The sequence below is a fragment of the Coptis chinensis genome, chromosome 1 (assembly GCF_015680905.1).
Source record: "Coptis chinensis isolate HL-2020 chromosome 1, ASM1568090v1, whole genome shotgun sequence".
In the NCBI taxonomy this organism is placed as follows: domain Eukaryota; kingdom Viridiplantae; phylum Streptophyta; class Magnoliopsida; order Ranunculales; family Ranunculaceae; genus Coptis; species Coptis chinensis.
In genome coordinates, this window is record NC_141456.1 from 15924977 (window position 1) to 15946503 (window position 21527).

Sequence of the window (21527 nt, forward strand, 5' to 3'; positions counted from 1 at the left end):
GCCCATGCACAACCTTGGCATTCCAGGTCATCAAACAATCTTAACAATATACGACTACATTTACAAAGCTCACCGGCCTAAAGCCGACTCTTGTAATTGGAAAAAAACAATAAAGAAAATGTCTCAACAAAACCAGAATGCTTGTGTGGTTTTGGCAAACCAAACCAATTTGAGTCTTCTAATAATTCACAATGCATGTAGAGCATAGATTAATAAGTGCTCTTTTAAATTTAGGAGATTAGTAATCTAATAATAAAAGGTGTTGTCAATAATTTCTGGCTTGGTGTTACACAATAATAAATTATTGACATTAATCTTAGGCAGACAACAATAGGCATTTCATGACATTTATGTAAAAGTGTAATACTCCTACTTGCCATGTCTTTCTATCTCCTTCCACCTCAATTGTAGTCTCCAGAGAAACTATATATAGGTAGTGGCTAATAAATTTGAAAACACTTTTCCATACCACTCGTTCTTCAACATTGGTAGAGTTTCAAATGTGAAACTTTGGTTTACATATTTATATGCAAAAGAAAAGATATTTCATTCCATTCATTTAGAAAAGGAATGAAGAAAAACCTAGTTTTAACATTAAATGTGAACATCTATCCATTGTTGAGAGTACATTGGATGAAATTGTGTTCAATTCATGACATCAATTTGGGTTTTAGCATTTGTTATCACATACTAGCATCCACAAAATAAACAACACCACGAAAGTACGTATGTCATCCAACATATAGTTCTAATGCAAAATAAAATCTCTACAAATTTTCACATAGGCCACACATATGAAAATACTAGGGTGTACCAAGATTAATGTCACAAACAACATAGTACGCACCTAATAATTAACCAACCGTGCCGTAAATCAGTTTGCTCAAAGAGAAAAGTTTAATTTCATATCAATCATAATGTCAGTTTACTATGCTTAGTTGCTATCTGCTATTGTGTTTTATGTAGGAAACTAAGAGTGAAGAGATCAATTAAGGTGCCAACTATAAGTAACAAGGTTGTTGATATACCACCTAATGAGTATTCATGGGGAAGTATGGTCAGAAGCCAATCAAGGGCTCTCCACACACTAGGTATCTCTATTTTAGAAATACATCAATTCTATCACATTTGAATCCATATTTCCATGTTTAGAAGCATAGCAGCTGAATTGTCATTTTCATTCATTTTTAGGTATGTAGCAAATAGTCTTTATTTTTCTAATTGGCTCTGAGTACGGGAAATCATGATGGTTTAACTCAATGTCTAGCAGGATTGACAACTCACTATACACCTCCCTCCTCTCTCTCTTTTATCCTTCTTGCTAATGAAATATGAATAGCTTAATTTAAGCAATACCATTTATTGAGAGAGAATCAATATATGGGTATTCAAAATAGAGTGGAGAATTATTGGTTTGAATCAGTTAGGTGCTTTTGCTGAGCTATTTCTTTGATATTTTGTATACTTGATATAAGTTATGCATGGTTTTTTTGGTCATTGTTGAGTCAAGGTAAATATCAAATTGATTTGTGTTTGAAAAAACATGCATAGAAGGGTATCAAACTATATCCGAAATCAAACATTGGGGTTTTATCTTTTTTTTTCAGCAAGTTTGGGTATCCATGTGTACCACGTTTTGCAACGTTTGGTTCCGTTTCATTCCGTCCATTTTTTTTCACATGTGGCACGCTATTTTTCATTTTTTCTAATTATTTTCCTATGTGGCTATGTAAAACTTGCCACATCGTTGCCACACGGCAAGGAGTGTTCATTCGGGTTGGGTCGGGTACTCTATCGGTTTCGGTTTTGGGTAACCCAATTAAAACCGGTTCTTCAAGACCCAAAAAAAAAACAGATCTAAGAAGAAGGTGGCGGCTTAAATAGTTATTCAAGATCTAATAAACCACAAACATTTACCAATAAAAACACATCCAAATCCCAAACACTTAAAAGTTATTTCTTTCTTGATTCCTACTTTCAAACTTATAGTTTGGACTTTGGAATCGGAAAATGAAAATTGAAAACCCAAATCTCTAATCGGAATCGGAAAAGTTTTGCGTTGATAATTTATTGTGGGTAGTGATAGTTTTATCTAAACTAATCAACTTAATCTTCGATTGAATGAGTGAGTAGTCCAAAGTGGAACTTGTGTCAACAAAAAGAAAACATAAATTAGAGAAGAAAAGAAAACGAAGAGAGTTTTTGGCCTTATCCTTCTTTTGTTATCGCCATGTTTTTTCTTTTTTTGATAGTGTATCGTATGTTTTTTCGGAAAGTAATAAATTGAAAGCCAAAGATGGTGGGGCAGTTCAAACAATGAAGCCATAAACCGTCGTCAGTTCTCTTTTTGCCATTAGAGAAGCTTGAAGGATCAAAATAATGTTTGTTCTTCCCGAAATATTCACTAGGTTGCTATGGTGATATCTGCCGAATAATCGATATATGTCGATTTTGCAGGATTCTATATGTCAACATACCACGGGGCATCTTTTACATAGCCACATAGGAAAGTAATTTGATAAAAAAAAAAAAGTGTGCCACATGTGAAAAAAAAGGACGAAAGTGAAACAAAACCAAACGTTGTAAAACGTGGTACACATGGATACCCAAACTTGCTGGAAAAAAAAAATAAAACCCCAATGTTTAATTTCGGGTATAAATCGATACCCTTCTATGCATTTTTTTTCTTTGTGTTTAGGCTATTGTTACATCATTATGTATTTCCATCAGATTTAACTTTCTAATATATGAGTATTTCTATTGCTTGATATCTAGGTTTTGTGTGGAAAAAAAACAACAAAGAATATCTAGGTCCAATAATAGTTTTGTTGGATCATTTGAATTGCAGATGACATAGATAAACTCTTGGTGCTTTTAAGATGAGTTTTTTAGGTTGTGGTTCCGGATTCAATAGATTTTTCTCTAAGTTGAGTCGAATCGACTGAGTTTAAAGTTGACCAAACTACAGGGCCGGCTCTGAAGGGTAGGTAGCCCACCTAGGACCCCCACGAAATAGCCCACTAAAAAGGGGACCAATACTACAGTAGACCAAGTTTTGTGTTCAATTTGTAAAAAATGCCTCGACATAGAGTCGAACTTCGGATGGAAACCTATAATTAATAAAGTTTAAGGCTATCACCACTAGACCACTCACATTTTGATATTAAGAGGGTTAAATTGGTTTTACTCTATAAACAATACGCATATGATTTTTTACCAGATTTCTTGGGTTTTACAAAGGCCTGATTTTAAAAGCTCGCCTAGGCCCCCCTCAATCTCAGAGCCAGCCCTGCCAAACTGCATGGGTTTTTCATAATGCTATTGTCAAACAATCTTTTTTTCAATAGGACTTCAACTTCACTTGCTACTTTGGAATGGGTATTTGTAGAGTAGATGCAACAACTAACTACATTAAATAAAAAAGGCTCAAGCAGAATTAGAGGAAGTTGCTAGGTTGGACAACAAGGTCGAAGACTTGCATATACTCAAGATTTTATACGGTAACACAGTAATGAATAAGTATTTGTATGCTTTTACATTGTCTGATGTTATAAAATTGTTTTTTTTTATCTATTAAATGTGAATCAGATATTGGTGTCAAAACCTTTTTTTTTGTGTTAGCATACATAGGTGTAGTATACATGGGTGTAGGCTATGGAAATTGTGGATGTACTGATATTCTGCTCAATATCAATACAATGAATTATGAAGGAGATTTGTTCATATCTACATTTGTGAAATAAGAATTTATTGATAATGAACTAGGTTAATGAGTTGTAGCTGTGATATAGGTGAGCATGCATGCATACAGTCTATAAGTAATTTGTTATCATTAATAATAATAATAATAATAATAATAATGAGTGACCTTTGAATTTTATAGAGCGCCTAGGTCTACAGTATAGTACTGTCTTAGGCTGATGAAAACTAAGGATGTATTGGAATTATGCTCAATGTCATTTCAATGAATACTAAAGCACATTATGAGCATCTGCATCCATATCTATGCTATGAATTCAATATAAATAGTTGCTCAATGTTATTTTAGTCGTTCAATTTATTTTTTAATTGATTATTGACTATGTTGTGAACTAGCGGCTAATAGGTCGATCTTTAGTTTGATCCCTTTTAGGGAATAGACCCAATTTAAAAAACATGCAGTTTAGAGTGGTTGATAGAGACGGCGACTCAATGTCATTTCAATTAATACTAAAGGACATTATGAGCATCTACATCTATTCTATGTATCCAATATTAATGGTTGCTCAATGTCATTTCAGTCATCCAATTTAGTTTTTTTATTAGTTATTGACTATGTTGTGAACTAGCGGCTAACAGGTAGAGCTTTAGTTTGATCCCTAAAAGTTTGACCCCTTTCAGGGAGTAGACCTAATTTATGAAACATGCAGATTAGAGTGGTTGATAAAGTAGCGATATTGCGTTTCTATTAGTTCAGTTCGATTAAGGACCCATATATAAGAGTTACATATGAAGTTTATGCGTTGGATTTGGCAGTTCATCTCTTGCACCTTAATTGTTGATGTTCTTTAGCTTGCTACTCTGCCAAGATTTTGTAGCTCTACTATTGTGTTAAAAGTCTGCCAGTTTGTAAAGATTGGTTAGTAAATTGAAAGCTGGTTTACTGCAAACCAATGTTTTAGTGGCATTTAGTGACAATAATATAGACACGATTGAGTGGTTTGGCATAATTTTATTGTTTGATAGATAAAGAGCTTTAATTATATAAATAGTGTTGGATTCTGTTTCTATACGAGCATATGCATTAATTCCCTAGGATGTGAGCATGGACTAATAGTACTTGAGACTTGAAAGTTAACTCTGAAGGGTTAACTTTGAAGAGTCAACTATATTTAGAACCTATATACAGTCCAAAAGTTGTCTTCTGAAACTTGGAGTCAATCATAACTCATTTGTAGTAATCCCCACCTTCTAAAGGGTTTTTCAAGAAGTTGCCCTTTCTCAGAATGATAGTTTAAGTCTGCCCCAGTAACTATCTTATTGCTTACTATATTGGGGTTTTTATATCATTAGTTAACTATCTTAATGCTATCTAATAATAAGCTTGGTGTGTTTAGAGCATCGATGTTGTTTTTTCTACTATAAATTCATTTTATATTTTTAGCTATTTATATCTTATTTGCACATAAGGAATAACATATAAAAGTTCATCTTGCAATTGGACCTGCTTGAGGCAGTTATATCTACATGCTACAAATAATTACCACTGTCTTTTTGAGCTTGCTTCAAACTGTTATTGCCATTATATTGCTATTCCCAATGTTTCATTTTCCTTATTACAATATTCTCAATGGTGACTGTTCTTTTAAAGGAAAAAGATGAAAAATGTTATACTCAAACTTTCTCAGGGTTCCAAATATTTATGAAAATATCATAACGTATATTTTGTTACGTGTTTAGTACAAGGTCGTCATTGTATAGTTATTGTATCTTTATTCTCTCTGCATGTAATTTGAATGAAAAAGTGGTTTAAGTATCGCGGATATTATTAACGTACATTAGTGAATTCATTGTTTTTAATGTTTGTTTCAATAGTTCAATGTATTTCTTTAGCATACTGTCGTACGTGTTCATTCTTTTCATTTTCAACTATTATGGTTATGGAGCACCTTTTTTTAAGTAATTTTCCTGCCTATACAAAATTCCCCTCAATTGAGTTATGTACTCATTTGCCCTATTCTGTTGTTGCTCCTTGCTTAGACTAAAAACAATTAGTACCATATATCAACAACAAAAGAAAGTGTCAAGCCACCATATTAGTCGAGTTGATGTATGACACTTCCTGTTTATAACATCTGAACCAAGATGCTCTTTTCCTTATTTTTGTGTAATTGCATATCTGCTGTGTCATTTTGATTTAGTCTAATGTATACATGTGATTTGGTGTAACGTCCCAAGTGTTTTCATTCAATTTGTAAGCACATTCATATTTGAAATAATGGTCGAATAAAGTTTGCAAGAACAAATAGTTATATAGTAAATGCAGTTGTATATGGTGGTCAGCCAATATTTATCATCAGTTATTAACTTTAAAATCTAAAAAAAGTGGGGACAAAAGTTGTCAATTATAAAGTGTTTGTGCCTGTTAATTGTTTAGCAACTAATAATGAAGACAGAGTGGACATGCACGAACGATTTGCAGCAGGTGAAAATTTTGTTCTCCAAACCATTGTTTGATCCTAAGGAATGTAGTGTTTCTCTACTTTTCTTTGAAATCAAGATTTTTTAAGGACATTTTGTACCGTACGGCACGGGATATACCTAATAATTTAATAACAGCACCCGTTTATAGGACGGATTCAGAAGCTAGTTATTAATTATAGCACTTTGACCACTCCATGGTATAATTTGCTAATTTTCATCTGAAAATTGTGTTTATTTCTGCTTACCTTTACGGTATTCATTTTTTTTATCAAGATTCAAGGCCAGAGTTCAGAGATTATAAAAAAAAATAAAAAATAAGACCGGAGTTCAGTTAAGAATGGAAAATCAAATTGTGCACCACAATGTCATCACAGCCTTCGCCAGAGGACAAGTAAAGGTTATGAAGTAGAAAAAGTCTTGGAGCTTATTATCTGTGAAAGACTGGAGCAAACATCTGTCATGTCATTCACAAGATTCTGCAACTGTGCAAGAAAACCACCGTAGAAAAGTCAAGGAATATCGTAAATCTTGGTAGACAGTAACAGAATAATGGCAAATAGCGAGCGTGTTAACGAGTTAATTGGGCTGCATCAGTATGGGCCTGATCTTTAGGATATTTATGTGGCCCAATAATGAACGAGATCGAAGTGGGCTCAGGCTTCAACAGGTTGGCCCAACAGAAGTTAAAGAGTTGGAGAAGAGGTCCGTGTTTTAGCCAGTGCATTCAACTGTTTTTATTCTAAGTTAGCAATTTGTATTCGTATGGAAAAGATGTTACAATAAATTGGCTTAATTAGGAGCATGTTTCCTAATTAACCTGTTTCAAATCTATAATAACTGACATTCCCATTTGGAGATCCAATTTGGTTTGCCTATATATACCACTTGATTCTTTATTGTTATGTTAAGACTATGCTTTGTAGGCTGCAGCTTGATCAACGACAAAGTTGACTTCACGCCAAGCACTTGATAGTTGATACCACCACATAGCTTAGTCGTGACTTACACCTTTCCCATCTTGGTCGCACTTCCCATGGTAGTTCTGAGGTGCCAAAAGGCATGACAACAACCCTTGAATCTGACTCTATTCAGTATCCATAGTCTATTCCATCCATTACTGAGTGCAACTTCGACACTCTTTATAATCCCCATCACTTCTACCACTTAACTTGAAGAACATTACACTGTGAAGAACATTCACTCCTAAATTCCTACACAAGACTTGAAGACCATTACACTCATTGTTTCTGTACGGCTCCATAGCCAACTGGGCCTGGATTCCCTTGAGGCGTACCATCTGTGTTGATTTTTATAATCCCTGCATCTAGAGGATCCATCTACAGTTTGTGATTTTTGTGATTTTTGGTACCCACAGGCCGCATCAATAGCCCAACAGTGCATTCAACTATGTGCCCTTCACCTCGACCAAAATTATCTATAGTTGCCTGTTCTCCATTAAACCTCAGGAAGATGAAACTTTTGTATCCTATTTTCTTAGGGTTGTCAGTCGTAAAGACCTCATAAACGGTCGTCACTCTTTTGATTTGTTGAGTTTCTTTGGTTACTCTTAATTTTGGAGCATCCAGCTCAAAATCAATCAAAATCAATTAGTAGTGAGTAGAGTGCACGGAAGAATTTATTTATGACTATGCAAGCCTAAAAATTCCCAAATGTGGGATTATATATGTCAATGATCACTCTTTATTCCACTCTGTTCTTTCTTTCGTGAGAACAGTCTGCATCAGATGTGGTTTCGTTTCAGACTAGTGGAGACAACCTTTCTAGATGATCCAATATTGGAAAATTAATTTACGTTTCCGCAAGTACAATCACTATTGCAGATATATTATATATAGCCCTTCGCCTTTTAAGCACTGCAGTTTCATCATGGAATTATATTAGTTTGTAAAAGCCATGAGTTTACGGTTTATAGTCTTGATTTTATATCTAATATAATTCTCCTAAAGTTGTTTGGTATCTGAAAACATTGGGTTGGAGTGGAGTAATCCCCAACATGCTCTAGACGTGTCTCAATTTATATTATTGTTGCAGCTATCATCATGTGTACTACAGATGTTTTGATCAAGTTAAGTATAAGTGTATAACACTGCCCCCTTCAAGATTCTTGTCATGGAATCAAATAACCAATTATGCCTTACTTACCCACTAAATAACATTATCGGAACCCACTAAACAAAGCGCGCATATATACGTTTCATAATTGATCCCGACGAAACTTCATTAGTTCATTGTACCTTTTGTAAGTCATCTTCAACTGTACAAATGGTAGGTGCTCAATTGGTTCCATAAAAGTGGTACACGTAGGAGTGGAAACGAGGTTGAGACTTCGTTTTTTTTTTCTTTGTTTTTTTAATCTTCTCCGCGTTTTTTTATTCTCAAAATTGACTTCACAATCTCATGGTTGAATGAATGTTAAGGAATCATTTAGCTCACAGATATTTGTAAACCATCATTAGTGTACCATAATTGGACCTCGCGAATTCATTTCTATATAATTAATTCACACTCTTAGGATGTCAATCTAGTGTTGATATTCATTATTGGTTGAATGTGAAACAGATTCGTACTTTGAATTGGGTTGCATGCTTTGTTCTTTGTGCTTTAAACAAAACTCCCTTCAGCATTAAAAACATGTTATATTTTGGTTTACACTTTACAGTTGACAATTTTACTAGGGATCTCACTGTTTTACCTGAGAAGAAATATCTTTCTGAAAAATATACGTTCTCTACATACAAACTTGTGAATAGCGACTTTAGTAGTGCTTTTTTATTACCATTACAAAAAAAAGACATGAACGTTTGCATACAAAAATTGCTTGAAAATCAATCAAGGTCATCCATATGTATTCCCTCTTATTAAATTCAAAGGTGGAAAACAAAGGTCGATAAAGACGTACATAGGATCAAAGAGCAAATTTTATCTCCATGACTTTGTTCATAAACTCTTACTATGTAATCTTACATTATATCTTCTTACTAAATGTTGAAGAGCCTACACAGGGCACTCACAAATGTAAACTGTAAGTTTTCTTTTGCTCAATACAATTACCCTTTTAAGCAAAAAAAAAACTCTTATTTAACAATTAGTGGAGAGAGACGCCTCATGTACATCCATTGAAAGCAGCCATGCATGAACTACAAGCATTGCGAACTTGCTTGACGACTGCTCTCTGGATTCTGGAGTAGTTCTATCTTTTCTCTCTTAACAATCCCTGAAGTAGATAATCCCACTTGCTCTATACGCATTTTGATTATTAGTAAGCACGGCATATTACCTAATATTGATGTCAATGTGGTTGTCACTTCTCATAATTCTTATCAAGATTTTAGATTACCTCAAGTCAACCGTACCCAAACTTTCTTCTTCCTCCTTTTGTTTTTCACCATTTTTCCTTTCTTTCAGTTTCTTTTGGATAGATGATATATAGCACTAGTTAGGACCTTGACTTAAATAAAGCAAGCAGTCTATGGAAAGTTAATTCAAACGTCACCCTCCACTTCAATGGTGGATCTTTACAATCTTGTTTTGACTTAAACTATATATCCCTCATTATGTTCCCCACTCAGCTTAACCTTGGTCCTCAATTACATTGAATAGTTCCATCAAAATAGCAAAGATGTGCGTATACCGTCCTTCCACATCCATACTGGCTTCTATCATCATATATCCTATTAGTGGGTTACATTATATAAAAAAGAGGATCTAAAAGTTAGGTAAACTTCCGATTGCACAAAGAGTGGTGTTCCAACTTTTGACTTTGGTGAAGTGATAGATGATTTTCTAACCAACATCAGAAACATCCAGAAAGCAGCCTTCTATATATGTATTAAAGAAGCAGCTATTAGCTGACCACACAATTAACATTCATCTATTGACATTGGTTCTAATAGAGAAATGGCAGCTACTTCCCTTCATCTACTATTGATCCTGTTGTTTTGTTCTCAGATCATATCCATGAGTGCTGTCCCAATATCAAGTAATTATCAATCAGCATTTATGCCTTATGCTGTTCCAATATCACTGATGTTGTTTTCCCCCCTCATTGCATATAATTATTCTAATTCTATGTTTACATATGGTTGCACGCAGGAACTAGAACACTATTGCAAGAATCTCAAATTCACGAGGTTCTAACTTCACCAAATAGCCAGGTATGCTCTACAAACTCAATGCTCAAGATGTTTTATATTTCATGTCGAATATCAAACAAGGAGAAAATAAGGTTTTAAACAAACTCATTATTTCGTTCCACAAACCCAAGGTCACAAACAACACATTGATTTTTTTTTCCAATATAAGAGCCTTAGTTGTCATGGATATGATTTTCTCTATAACAATGTTAACCATAACTTTGTCAAATTTTTATTAAGTAAAACATAATAACATATCTAATTAAATTAAACCAGTTGCGCTAAACATGTTGTATAAATGCTTCAGGGAATAACAGAAGATACCTGGGAGGAAGAACTAATCAATGGAAGGATGATTTTGCAGAACACCAACGATTATCCAGGATCAGGAGCTAATGGCAAACACACTCCGAAGTCACCATCAGGAAACTGAATCAAGGATTCAGTTGCTGCTGCTTAATTAGGTAGTAGAATTCATATATAAATAACCTGGATCTGTTGCTAATGTTATGAGGGTGTGGAAGGAAAAGCTAACCATAGATGGTAGTTTAAGAGGTACGAGAGGAATTGTGTTATGCAGTGGATTTTATCAATGATCTTTGAACAGACATATTAAAGTCTAGACGATCAAATGAAAAGGATTGCATGGTTTTAAGTTTTGTTTCTACAAATCCTTTTGTAATTAGTGCAAACTTTCATATGGGCGGGTATATATATAAGACTAGGATATTCTCTTCTAATTGGTTCCAGACCTGAGACGGTGAGACCTAACATGGACAAACAACTCAATGGAAACCAATATGTATTCCAGGAATTAAGCCATGTACGTGTCTGCTAATCTGTCTACTATCAAATTTTGATGATAATACTTTCCTTTCAAGCAATTAGAATTTAGAAGTAAACACTCTCCGAAGCACCTAAAACCTTTATATTGGTAGAATAATCTTTAAAATCCACATCACAGAGAGCGTTTGCTATGCAACAATTTCCTTTGGAACAAGTGAAGACCTGTAACTGAGTTAAAATACACAACTAGAAAAAAGAAACTACGGAATCTCTGCCGAATAATCAACAACTTCTAGGGATGTAGTGATTATCGGTAGTCATCACCATAATTTTACTTGTGGTAACTAGAAATTCCAAGACCACGAACTACAAATAGCAGAAATCGTATTGACAAGTCAACAACTGCTTCATAAGTTGAAATCATTGAGTGGTCTTACAAAGTAAATCACTGAAATGATTTTTTTTTACGAAGATCAGAGGCACTGACATATTTTCTCGTGTAGGGGAAGTGGGAATGAGGTGGTTCTCACTTACTTTGAAACCACTTCCTATCCTTATCGATCTTACTTTTCAGATCAATGGAATATTTTGTTTTGTGAAGGAATCATCTCCATAGGACCTTCTGTAGAGACAATTGTGCAACTTGTGGGTACCTGAAAGTAGGTTAGATTGGATGTCAGCTGATGAAATTCCCAGCTTGTCGGGGCATATACTATTACAAGTCCCTAAACAGTTTCAACATATAATGTTACCAACAAATAAAAGATATAATAGGTTTAGGCACTAGAAGCATCTGAAAGACTCTGAAGAAAAATGACTGGGAGTTCTACTTCTACAATAGGTTATGGAAAACTGAAGTGCTGCAGCTGGAAGCAACCTAGAACTAGACCTAGATGTCTAAATCTGAATACTGATGAATATCTAAGATACGACTCCGCCGTTATGGGAGAGTTTTTAAAAGAGATAATGGGACTTGAAGGCGATTAGTCATTTGATTGATCTTTCTAAAAATAGATGGCTTAATTTTCTGGCGTACCAAAACTCAATCCTATAGAACCAGATAGACCAACTACTTTGTTAGGTATATCGAAGATAAAAAATGCCTTAATTAATCAAGTTAGGACCATACTTTTCAACCCTTTTGCTATCTGAACTCAAACAAAATTGGTAGAAAAACTGTCATGTGTTACAGAAATCATAGAAGAGCATAAGAGCTTCATCGAGCTTCATTAGGGACGATTCCAAAAGAATGTTGACTTGTCTACTGTGCTCAAACCTTTTCCCTTGAGCGCCAATCCTTTTATCCTTAGGAAGTTGTATAATCTGAGAGAGCATGAGAGACAGAGAACTATATTAACTCTAAAATGTGAAAATTATCTCTAAGAAACAACTTGCAAGAATAGGAAGAAATCAGGACCACAAGAGGAACTACAAGATCCGAAGTTGATAGCACAAAGTCGTCAATAAGATGAACTCACCCGAACATTGGCTATTTCAAATCTGTATTTAAGGGTGTCTCACACTATACAACAAGGACATTTCATTTTCACCGCATGCTTACAAACTTCAATAGGATAACTATATCAGATTGTTCAGTTTTATGTAGGTTTGCATATACTTTGTAACCCATGGGAACATGAACGTATTTGTAGTACAATTTGAGACAAGAACCTGGTCCAGGAACTAGGAATTACCCCATATCCGTTAATACTGGGTGTATCATTAGGTGTGCAACATATAATACAGTCAACTCAATATCAAATCCGTATTGCTGAGATTATTAATCCCACATTGGGAGTCTAAAGCGTAACTAATCAATGTATCCCGGAGACACTCCACTCTCCACTAGTTGGTTTTAAGTTGGATGCTCATAATGTTTAATATGGTATCAGAGAAGGCTATTTCTTTGGCCCAACAGGGCCCGTTTGAAGGAACTTTTTAGCCAATGTCCAAGGGCCAGTTTCTCTTAACTTTACTCGTGTTGGAGATCAAAAGTCAAAAACAGTAAAAACACTTTTTCTTTGTTAACCTTATAACCAAAAAGATGAACATACAGAAATTCTCCACAGGTTACTAACCTCACGTTCCTGTTCAAGCTCATAAGCCAGTTTTAGTCTCAAGTTTAAAGCAGCATGGCAAGTTTCATCAAAAACATGTTCCCTCACGGTGCATTTATTAACTCTCCACAATAAGTATTGAGATTGTGCGGATCCATGTGAAACCAGTTTCTGCAAGAAACACAGAAACATTACATATAGACTTAAAAAGCTCAGTTCCACCAGTTGTACTTTGCAGCAGGAGAGTACATATGCAATCAAATAAATTATTATATATATATTATGTGAAAAATAGGATTACCATGTCAACTGTTAGAGTTCTAGGAGGACTTCTCCCGAGTGGACATCCCTTGTACACTATTCCCAAAAATATCCTTATAAGACAAGATAAAGTAAGGCAGTAACTACATCAGATCATTGAATATAATAGTGTGTGATGGGGATATGCCTAGATTTTTATTACATATGAATAGTAATACAAGTGATTCCCTTCTTTCCAAAAATAATGTACCTGTAGAAAACAGTTCCATCTCAAATTTGTATATAACCCTGGTTTATTGGCAAACGGATATTGAAGCAGTGTGACGCTTCATAATCCTTTTCCCCGGATATCCACTGCTTCATATTGTACACACATTGTGTCCCTATTTCACCAACTAGAATATTTGAACCATCCACTTTTTTCTTAAAGATATTTGTATCCAAACTTTAATATCTTGAATGCAAGGACCAAAATATCGATATCGGTTAATATATCGGTGTACCCAAAAACCGATATATATCGGATATATCCATTTTTTTTGTGACCAGTCCAAACTATTTAAAATATCATAAATATCAAATATATCGGAAATATATTGGAAATATCAGATTTATATTAAAAAATGGTTAAAAAGTCAAACAATATATATCGGATATATCGATTATTTTGGCGATATAAAATTTTATATCGGAAATTCCGATATATATCAGGAAAAAAAAGGTTCTATATTCGGTGGATATATATCGAAAATATCGATGTTGGTGTACCAAAATACCGATATATATCGGCGACGATATATCGGATATATCGGCGATATTTTGGTCCATGCTTGAATGTCCTCTAACTTCAAAAGTTTAGCTTTCTTACAAATCTGCAATTCAACAACCTACTATCAGTGACCTAATATGGTTCATCTTGTCTAACACCTCTTTCCATTTCCTTCAGATTATAGGAAAACTTCCGTTTCAAAAAGCCTTCTAGTGGTTTGATCAGGAAAACAGACTAAACTGTAAAGCTTCTAACTAAAAAAACCAAATCCCCTGCTTGACAAGCTAACTGAGTAACTTCACAGACAAATCTTCAACATTAAATCCACTAAAGTGGATAGCCTTAACAGGTAAGCCTGAAGGCTGTTACCATCCCGGTCTACTCCCTATCATAGAATATGATAAACGTCTCTCCTTTTAACAGACACGAATTTGGGACAACATGTTGATTGAGAACAAGTCGCCTTTTGCTTACCTTTTAGTCTTTTACTGTTATAGAGATTATGAAAAAAGAATTAGGCGCTTCCACAAAGGAGGTAAAATCACATTGTTGGGTTCAACAGCCTTATGTAACCATATCCAACCTCAAATCCTTTCCTCCATGGGAAAGTAAAAAAGACACCGTGTTGAGCACCGTTCAATGACCTCATAAATTTTCACTAGTTGACTATTATTTTAAATTGACATGGTTCATTAATAATTCAACATGAATTTATTTTGCCTGCTAGTTTCTTTTATCATATATATATCAGCCCGGCTCTTAAAAAGACCTTAAATAAGGACCAAATCTAAAACAATCCACAACTTCACCTACAAAATGATTTAAAATCTAATATTTTGTGGATATGATCTACTAACCACAAATAATATCTCTACAAAAATTCAACTTGTTTGACAATTTTTAACATTGGCAAAAGATGATTGCAAAAACTAAACATTTATGGACCGTTAGATATTTTTTCAAAAGTGGACAACAATTTTTATCTAAGTTAGAGGATATTAAACAAGTTGAATTTTTGTAAAGATGTTATTTATGGTTAGTAGATCATATGCACAAAAGATTAAGTTTTAAATCATTTTATAAGTGATGTTGTGGGTTATTTTAGATTTGGTCATTATTTAAGGTCAGCATAAAGACCAAATCTAAAACAACCCACAACTTCACCTACAAAATAATTTAAAATCTAATCTTTTGTGTATATGATCTACTAACCATAAATAACATCTCCATCCTATAACTTAGATAGAAATTGTTGTCCACTTTTAAAAAAAAAAATGTCTATATAACTACGTTCGAATACTATTCTAACATACTATCTTGACATACCCAGCCAATCGTCAGATCTTCCAAAATCTAACGTCCGGATATGCGTCTAACAAACCAAACAAATGCTTGAAAAATGGGAGGGCAAAAATGACATTTTCGTTTTTGCTCACAAAAGAAAAACCCTTTCTTCTCTTCATTCACGCTGTTCTCATGCTAAAAAACTTCTCTGGTCGTCACTATGATAAAAAAAGTGTTTTCGATTTCTACTAGTTTTGTTTCAAGCAATCATTGTAAGATGAATCCATTATCCATATCGAAGATGAACGTGTATCCATTCCTTCCTCAAAAGTTTTACATGGAGGAGATGAAGATAAGAATTGAGGTTCCTTTGCCGAAGAAAAAAACTAGAATCTAGGATTGTTGAAATAAAAAATCGTCTTTTTGCTTCTGTTTTGTGGTGAATCACATTGAAGGACGGCCGGATTTTCAAATTTTTTAACTGTGATTTTGTAAAAGGTGTTTTTAGTTAACATCAATTTTTTAATTTCTTATTTATTTTGTAAAATTCTTGTTTTTAGGGATTTACATTATGATTAATTTTAAAAAAGTTAATTTCTTATTTAAAAACTTTTACCATTTGTAGTCATTCTTGATGCATTTGGGGATTTATCATTATGATTATGCTTGAACCAGTTACCCATTTTAAAAAATGAAGAAAATTGTTACAAAAGTTTGATGAAATATTCCCTCCATAGCTCCATAGTTTCGTCATTGCTTCTGGTTGGTTTCTTTATAATTGAATTTGAATGGTTATGCAAGTGGAAGTTGATTAAATTACTTAGGACAAAATATCATTAATAAGACGCACCATTTTGATTCTTCTTTCACATAACTACCAATGGTACAAGGTCATGTCAGTAGCACCTTTTGAAATATTATAGGTTATGCTACCAGGAGTTGGTTGTTCGAGTTTAGAGACCCGTTTTGAGTTTAGTAGACAACAACTAAAAAGTACCGTTAAAGTTTGGTTTTGCTTGTTCATCGCACCAATGATCAACTACAAGATTCGGTTGCATGCTTAAATCAACTATACTTCAGTATGCTTGCCATCATGAAGAAGACAAACTACAATAACCCAGACACCGATTTCTTTGTCTGGGGAGTAAATTAATTTGGATGCATCAAGCAAATTAATTGTCTGAGGAGTTTTCTCTCGAACGAAAACACAAAGCAACGTAGATGGGTTTTTATTTCGAGGAAAAAAATCATCTTAAAAGCAACGTGAAATGAAAGGGGTTTTTTTTCTTTTGTGAGAAAAAGGAAAATGTCTTTTTTGCCCTCCCCTTTTTTCAATCATTTGTTTGGTTTGTTAGACACCGGACGTTAGATTTTGGAAGATCTAATGGTTTGGGTGCCTGGGTATGTCAAGATAGTATGTTAGAAAAGTATGTAGCCCATATATATATATATATATATATATATATATATATATATATATATATATATATATATATATATATATATATATATATATTTTTTATTATTATTTTTTTATTTTATTTTATTTTTTTTGAGGGGGGGTTGCGCAAAGGAACAATTTTCCATCCTATATTGGTGTTTCTCTGATTATCAATCATATTTTGGCACAGGGCTTGTTTGGATCATTAACATAGATCCAAACTAATGAATGATTCTAATATGGTCTGAGGATTCAATCCAAATTACAAATATGGTTGAACTCATAAATTCATGATCTGACTGGATTTGAAATTCATTTCCTAACAAATATACTCATAATTACAGAGATTGCAAACATGGCCCAGATTGGATATTTACAATGCTAAAGAGTCGGATCTGTGTGGTCAGTATGAGCTGTACATACTGCTACATGATGATCTGAATCTAAACAAACCTAAAATCATATCAGAATATGAATACATGATGATCCAACATTCCTATCCATTGCCTTTTATGCGGTTGGAGAAGTACAGATTTCTAGTTAACCCCTATAAAGACGGAACTCTGATATAGAGAGGCCTACAACACTGCAAAAAACATAGCAGCAAAGCAAAGAAGAGAGTTACCTCCATATGCACATAGTCATCCTTCCAAAGACTATACAGTATCTTCAGTGCTTCCATATTTTCCATAATTAGTGTATCTGCAATCTGAAAAGGCAGACACATAATACTGCATTCTCCCAAATGCAACACAATAAAAAAAAATGTTTCTTCTTTATAAAATTATTGTACGATGGAGATAACAACTAAAAAGAAAGAAGAAGGGGGAGGGGTCACACACTAGTGAGGTATAACGCCACATCCAGGCATCCAGCTCATGGTGCATGGGACAAGAGTGAAGGAGAGACGGACATTGCAGAGAGAAAATGGAATACCTTATCAGTTCCCATTAGTTTACCAGTCTTTGATAGTAATCTGAACAAACTATACGCAGCTCTTCCATATCTTTTTGACACCAGTGATTCCACCTGATAACTTCATTATTAAAGTATCATGTATTCCAAGTCAAGACACAGGAACAATAAATCAAAGTAAAATCAAGTACCTCATCATTCTGAGCAATTTCTACGATGTTCTTTAGATCTACACACAAAGTAAAGATATAAAATATCAGTGAAGTGCAAAATATAATTTGAAATAAATTGATTATTTATTTCAAAGGGTAGAGAAAGGACTGAGTACCCAAACTATATGACTCTTCTGTCCCTATTCTGCTACAGTGACAACCAATTTGATCAAGGGCCGCTCTGACATGTGCTTCAGTCATATTACGGCCTTCTCCATTTTTTATCACATTTTCATAAATAGATGACAATGGAACTGAAATGTACAATATCACAGTATACATGTAAATCAGCTAAAAACTGCAGAATGAGAACTAATATTTACATACAACAAGTTTTAGTACCAAATGAATGAAGCATAGCCTCTCGGATAAGGGCTGGGAACAAAGAATAATCAAAAGGGAGAGGGTAAGAAGAACCTTCTCAGATAGGAAAAATTACTAATCATGAACAATTCAATCAGAGGAAAGCTGATAACAAAAGGGGAGGGGGGAGCAGCACCCACAGCTTTGCTGAAAATTTGGTCTCGAGAAAAGGGGTTGAGATGGTACTAGTCTACTAGATTAAAATGAGAAATGTAGTTATGCCTTACACACTGGCATCCCATAAAAGCATACATATAGAGGATTGTTTAGAGAGAGGGGAGGTGGATAGCTATTAGTCTATATTTTGGCCGACATTTAGCTAGCGGGTGTAAACTTTGGGGAGGAGGACAGAAGACGATGGATTTGGGACAAGGATGAAAATATTCTGCTAGATCCTATTATTGGTGGTGACAAAGGAGTATTTGGTGGTCGCCCTCACTAACAATGAAGTTATCACTAGCTTCGCACAATAAACAAGATATGACCTGAATTCTCTACTTTACCTTTTTCCCCTCCCGTTTTTATTGAATCCATCATAGCATTCAGTGTAACTGCAGCTCCATCATCTAGTTGTGATCTCACAGTTGCAACACAAGCCTAAACCACAAATACATTTTTTTATGCATATCAAATACTTTCAAGTAGAATGAGGTGAAAAGTCATGTTGAGCAACTACTTAGAATTAGTAAACCAAAAATGCCAAATGAGACCTACAAGCTGCATATTTTTCAGTAGCATAAAGCCATATTCTTTAAAGGCAGTACAGATAGGTTTCTCCCAAGTTATGTTCCTTTCTTTCAATAAAAATATTCAAATATAATAGCTTAAAGGAGGTCATGCACTCGTACATGCAAACCTCTTCTCCACCTTTTCAAGACATTCACATGAAAACAGACCTTCTGCCTAAGATGAAAAACAAACTTCTCAAAATTGGCACGCCAAAGAACTTCTTTCTCGCATAGCATAGCCTTTTTTCTCTCATCCATCTCCAGAGCTTCAACCTTGCGCTGTAAAATAAATGAAGATGGTTAGGAATCAGAATAGTACTAATTCTTTTATGTCCAACAAATAAATAACTGAACAAACCTTTTCTCCAACAGTTACATCAAAAGATTTCCCTGAGGCATTAGCTTCAGAAGTAGCATCAATACCGGTATTTGGTACAAATAAAAATCTATCTGAAGGAACGCCAGCACTCATAGCCCGTTGTTCGGCAGTCTCTATTTCAACAAACTATAGATAGTAAAAGAAAGAGAGAAAACAAATGTCAGTAAACTGTTTGGACCAGAATAATAAAATTTGAGAAAAAAAATTAAATGGTAAAATCAAATGGATTTGGTTGTTCGAAGGAATATCCACCAGTAAATTATCAATCATCACTTATAAATCAGAATCTTATTAATTAAATGTGCTGCAGCATGAGCTCTCACTTTTTTCCAGGCAAATGCTAGTTCCTCCCAAATTTTTTGTACTTTGTTCTCCCTAACGAAGGTTTTCTTCCTTGCTAAGATTGAGAGAGGCTTTTTTAATCATCAAAGACATTCAAATCACGTATGGTTGTAGACTCTGGCTCTCTGCTATGGCCGAGAGCCCAAGAGGGGATTCTATCGTCTTTTATGTTTTCAGTTTGGAAGTAATCATACAAAAAGAGGAGTCCAACATGTGGATGTTCACCTTTTTGTTTGGGGGCTCATATTTTGAAACTATTGGCTCTGTATTTCATGTTTGTTAATATTTCATGCAATCCCAAAAAGGTTCCTAGTACCGTTGACGAGAAATCTGAGAAACTAACTTTGAGACCTATCATCCAAGGCCATGACAGAACTCCTCACGCTACCTCAAAAATATTAACCTTGTTTCCATACAAAGATGACAATCCTCTACTTATCTACTCAAAAACCACTGGAGCTTTCTAATGATACTATCAGAAAAAAACCAAAATCATCACTCATTAATTAAGAAACCTTAACAATAGACAGAAAGAAAAAGAAAAAACACGGTACTCACTTTCGCCAACTTAGCACCACGTTTTCCAGTCGAAGAATTTTTATCGTCAGCTTGTGATATTCCAACGGTCTCATAACAACGTTCCACATAGTGTGCATTAACGAGTTTTTCAAAGGTAGCTCGTATAGCATCTTGAACAGCACAACCCCCTGAATAAATACCCTAATCCCTCAGTACTAATAACAAATGCAATGCCTAATGTAACATTAATCACAGTAAGGTAATATTCAAACCTTCATTTCGTTTTGAAATGGCGCGTAATATAATCTGTTCCACAGTAAGCCTACCATGTTGAAGTAAACCTTGAAAAAGTTCCTCACACTGCCAAAACACATGAATCAAACTACACCCAACCACTTTAATCGTAACGAAAAGAAAAATATAACTCACCTCTTTATCAAGTTCTTCTGATACAATAGCTAAGAACTTAGGAAATCTCATTCGATGAATAATATTCTCGAAAACAGCTGTATACTGAGTAGTACCCTTTGGTACATTTCCTTCTTGGCCATCTAAAATAACAAAGGCTTAACTTAATGAATTAATAATCAAGTGATTTTAATTGCAATATATTAAAAATATACCTTGGTTATTATAAGTGAATGCGTGGACACAGTTATGCTGGATTAAAACGAGAAGACAATTCTTTACTTGTTGTGAAGATAGTTCTGTGTAACCAATTGTTTCTTGTAGCGTTAACGTCCCTTTTCGCAACAGACACTCACAGACTTTCTATAAAAGTAAATGAGTTGATGTTAATGAATGAAATCAAGTAAGATGAGTATATTTATATATATATATATGTATGCATTATTACTGTGACGAGATCACCGAAGTGAGTTGAGATTAGATTGACTGCGAGCTTTATTCCATTTTGTACAACCATTTTTTTTGTACATGCCCCCAAAAGACACAGTCAACAAGAAAATATTGGATGTGGATTTAGTGCGTGTAACGGGTTGGGCCTGGGTTAGCTTTTGGGCTTTCTGATAGACTGATACCAACTTTCCAAAGACGAATAACCAACTGTATATAACTGTAACCAACTGTCCTTTAGGCTAAGTCCAATGGTTTGGGGTGTAATCACTAACATTA

The 21527-nt window shown here is 34.4% G+C and overlaps 2 protein-coding genes and 1 non-coding gene across 8 annotated transcripts; 1 reads left to right on the forward strand and 2 right to left on the reverse strand.

Annotated features, from left to right (window-relative positions):
* Window positions 1–9938: 9938 nt before the first annotated feature.
* On the forward strand, window positions 9939–11008 carry LOC147522470 (uncharacterized). Its single transcript, XM_086593618.1, has 3 exons — window positions 9939–10183; window positions 10297–10358; window positions 10645–11008. Exons 1-3 carry the CDS (start codon window positions 10102–10104, stop codon window positions 10768–10770), a joined length of 270 nt encoding a protein of 89 aa, XP_086449744.1. The 5' UTR covers window positions 9939–10101; the 3' UTR covers window positions 10771–11008.
* Window positions 11009–11709: 701 nt separating this feature from the next.
* LOC147522471 (uncharacterized) lies at window positions 11710–21387 on the reverse strand. Of its 6 annotated transcripts, none has more exons than XR_015213068.1 (15): window positions 21250–21387; window positions 21017–21164; window positions 20823–20944; window positions 20666–20753; window positions 20433–20581; window positions 19512–19658; window positions 19274–19432; window positions 18929–19022; window positions 18179–18316; window positions 18042–18079; window positions 17872–17964; window positions 17561–17644; window positions 13202–13351; window positions 12253–12446; window positions 11710–11776 (listed from the first exon to the last, which is right to left on the reverse strand). XR_015213068.1 is itself a non-coding variant. In XM_086593603.1 (14 exons), the coding sequence occupies exons 1-14, from the start codon at window positions 21316–21318 to the stop codon at window positions 12303–12305; spliced, it is 1575 nt and encodes a 524-aa protein (XP_086449729.1). In that variant the 5' UTR covers window positions 21319–21387; the 3' UTR covers window positions 12208–12302. The 6 variants fall into 6 exon arrangements, 4 of the variants coding, with proteins under 4 accessions (XP_086449729.1, XP_086449721.1, XP_086449735.1 ...); XR_015213071.1 differs by lacking the exon at window positions 11710–11776 and adding an exon at window positions 13482–13537 and having other exon boundaries at window positions 12208–12446; window positions 19322–19432; XM_086593603.1 differs by lacking the exon at window positions 11710–11776 and having other exon boundaries at window positions 12208–12446; window positions 19322–19432.
* Window positions 14517–14637, reverse strand: LOC147522472 (U6atac minor spliceosomal RNA). Its single transcript, XR_015206350.1, has one exon. It is a non-coding gene; the product is annotated as a U6atac minor spliceosomal RNA (small nuclear RNA).
* Window positions 21388–21527: the final 140 nt, after the last annotated feature.

What these genes read in the sequence shown, in the direction of transcription:
- LOC147522471 (XM_086593595.1), bottom strand. Translation starts at nt 21,318, where the DNA reads ATGGTTGTACAAAATGGAATAAAGCTCGCAGTCAATCTAATCTCAACT. An exon ending in ACTTCGGTGATCTCGTCACA is followed by an intron (nt 21,165 to 21,249) that starts GTAATAATGCAT and finishes TTACTTTTATAG; the next exon opens with AAAGTCTGTGAGTGTCTGTT. An exon ending in GGTGGAGAAGAGGTTTGCAT is followed by an intron (nt 19,023 to 19,273) that starts GTACGAGTGCAT and finishes TTTGTGGTTTAG; the next exon opens with GCTTGTGTTGCAACTGTGAG.
- LOC147522470 (XM_086593618.1), top strand. Translation starts at nt 10,102, where the DNA reads ATGGCAGCTACTTCCCTTCATCTACTATTGATCCTGTTGTTTTGTTCT. An exon ending in GAGTGCTGTCCCAATATCAA is followed by an intron (nt 10,184 to 10,296) that starts GTAATTATCAAT and finishes GGTTGCACGCAG; the next exon opens with GAACTAGAACACTATTGCAA. An exon ending in TAACTTCACCAAATAGCCAG is followed by an intron (nt 10,359 to 10,644) that starts GTATGCTCTACA and finishes TAAATGCTTCAG; the next exon opens with GGAATAACAGAAGATACCTG.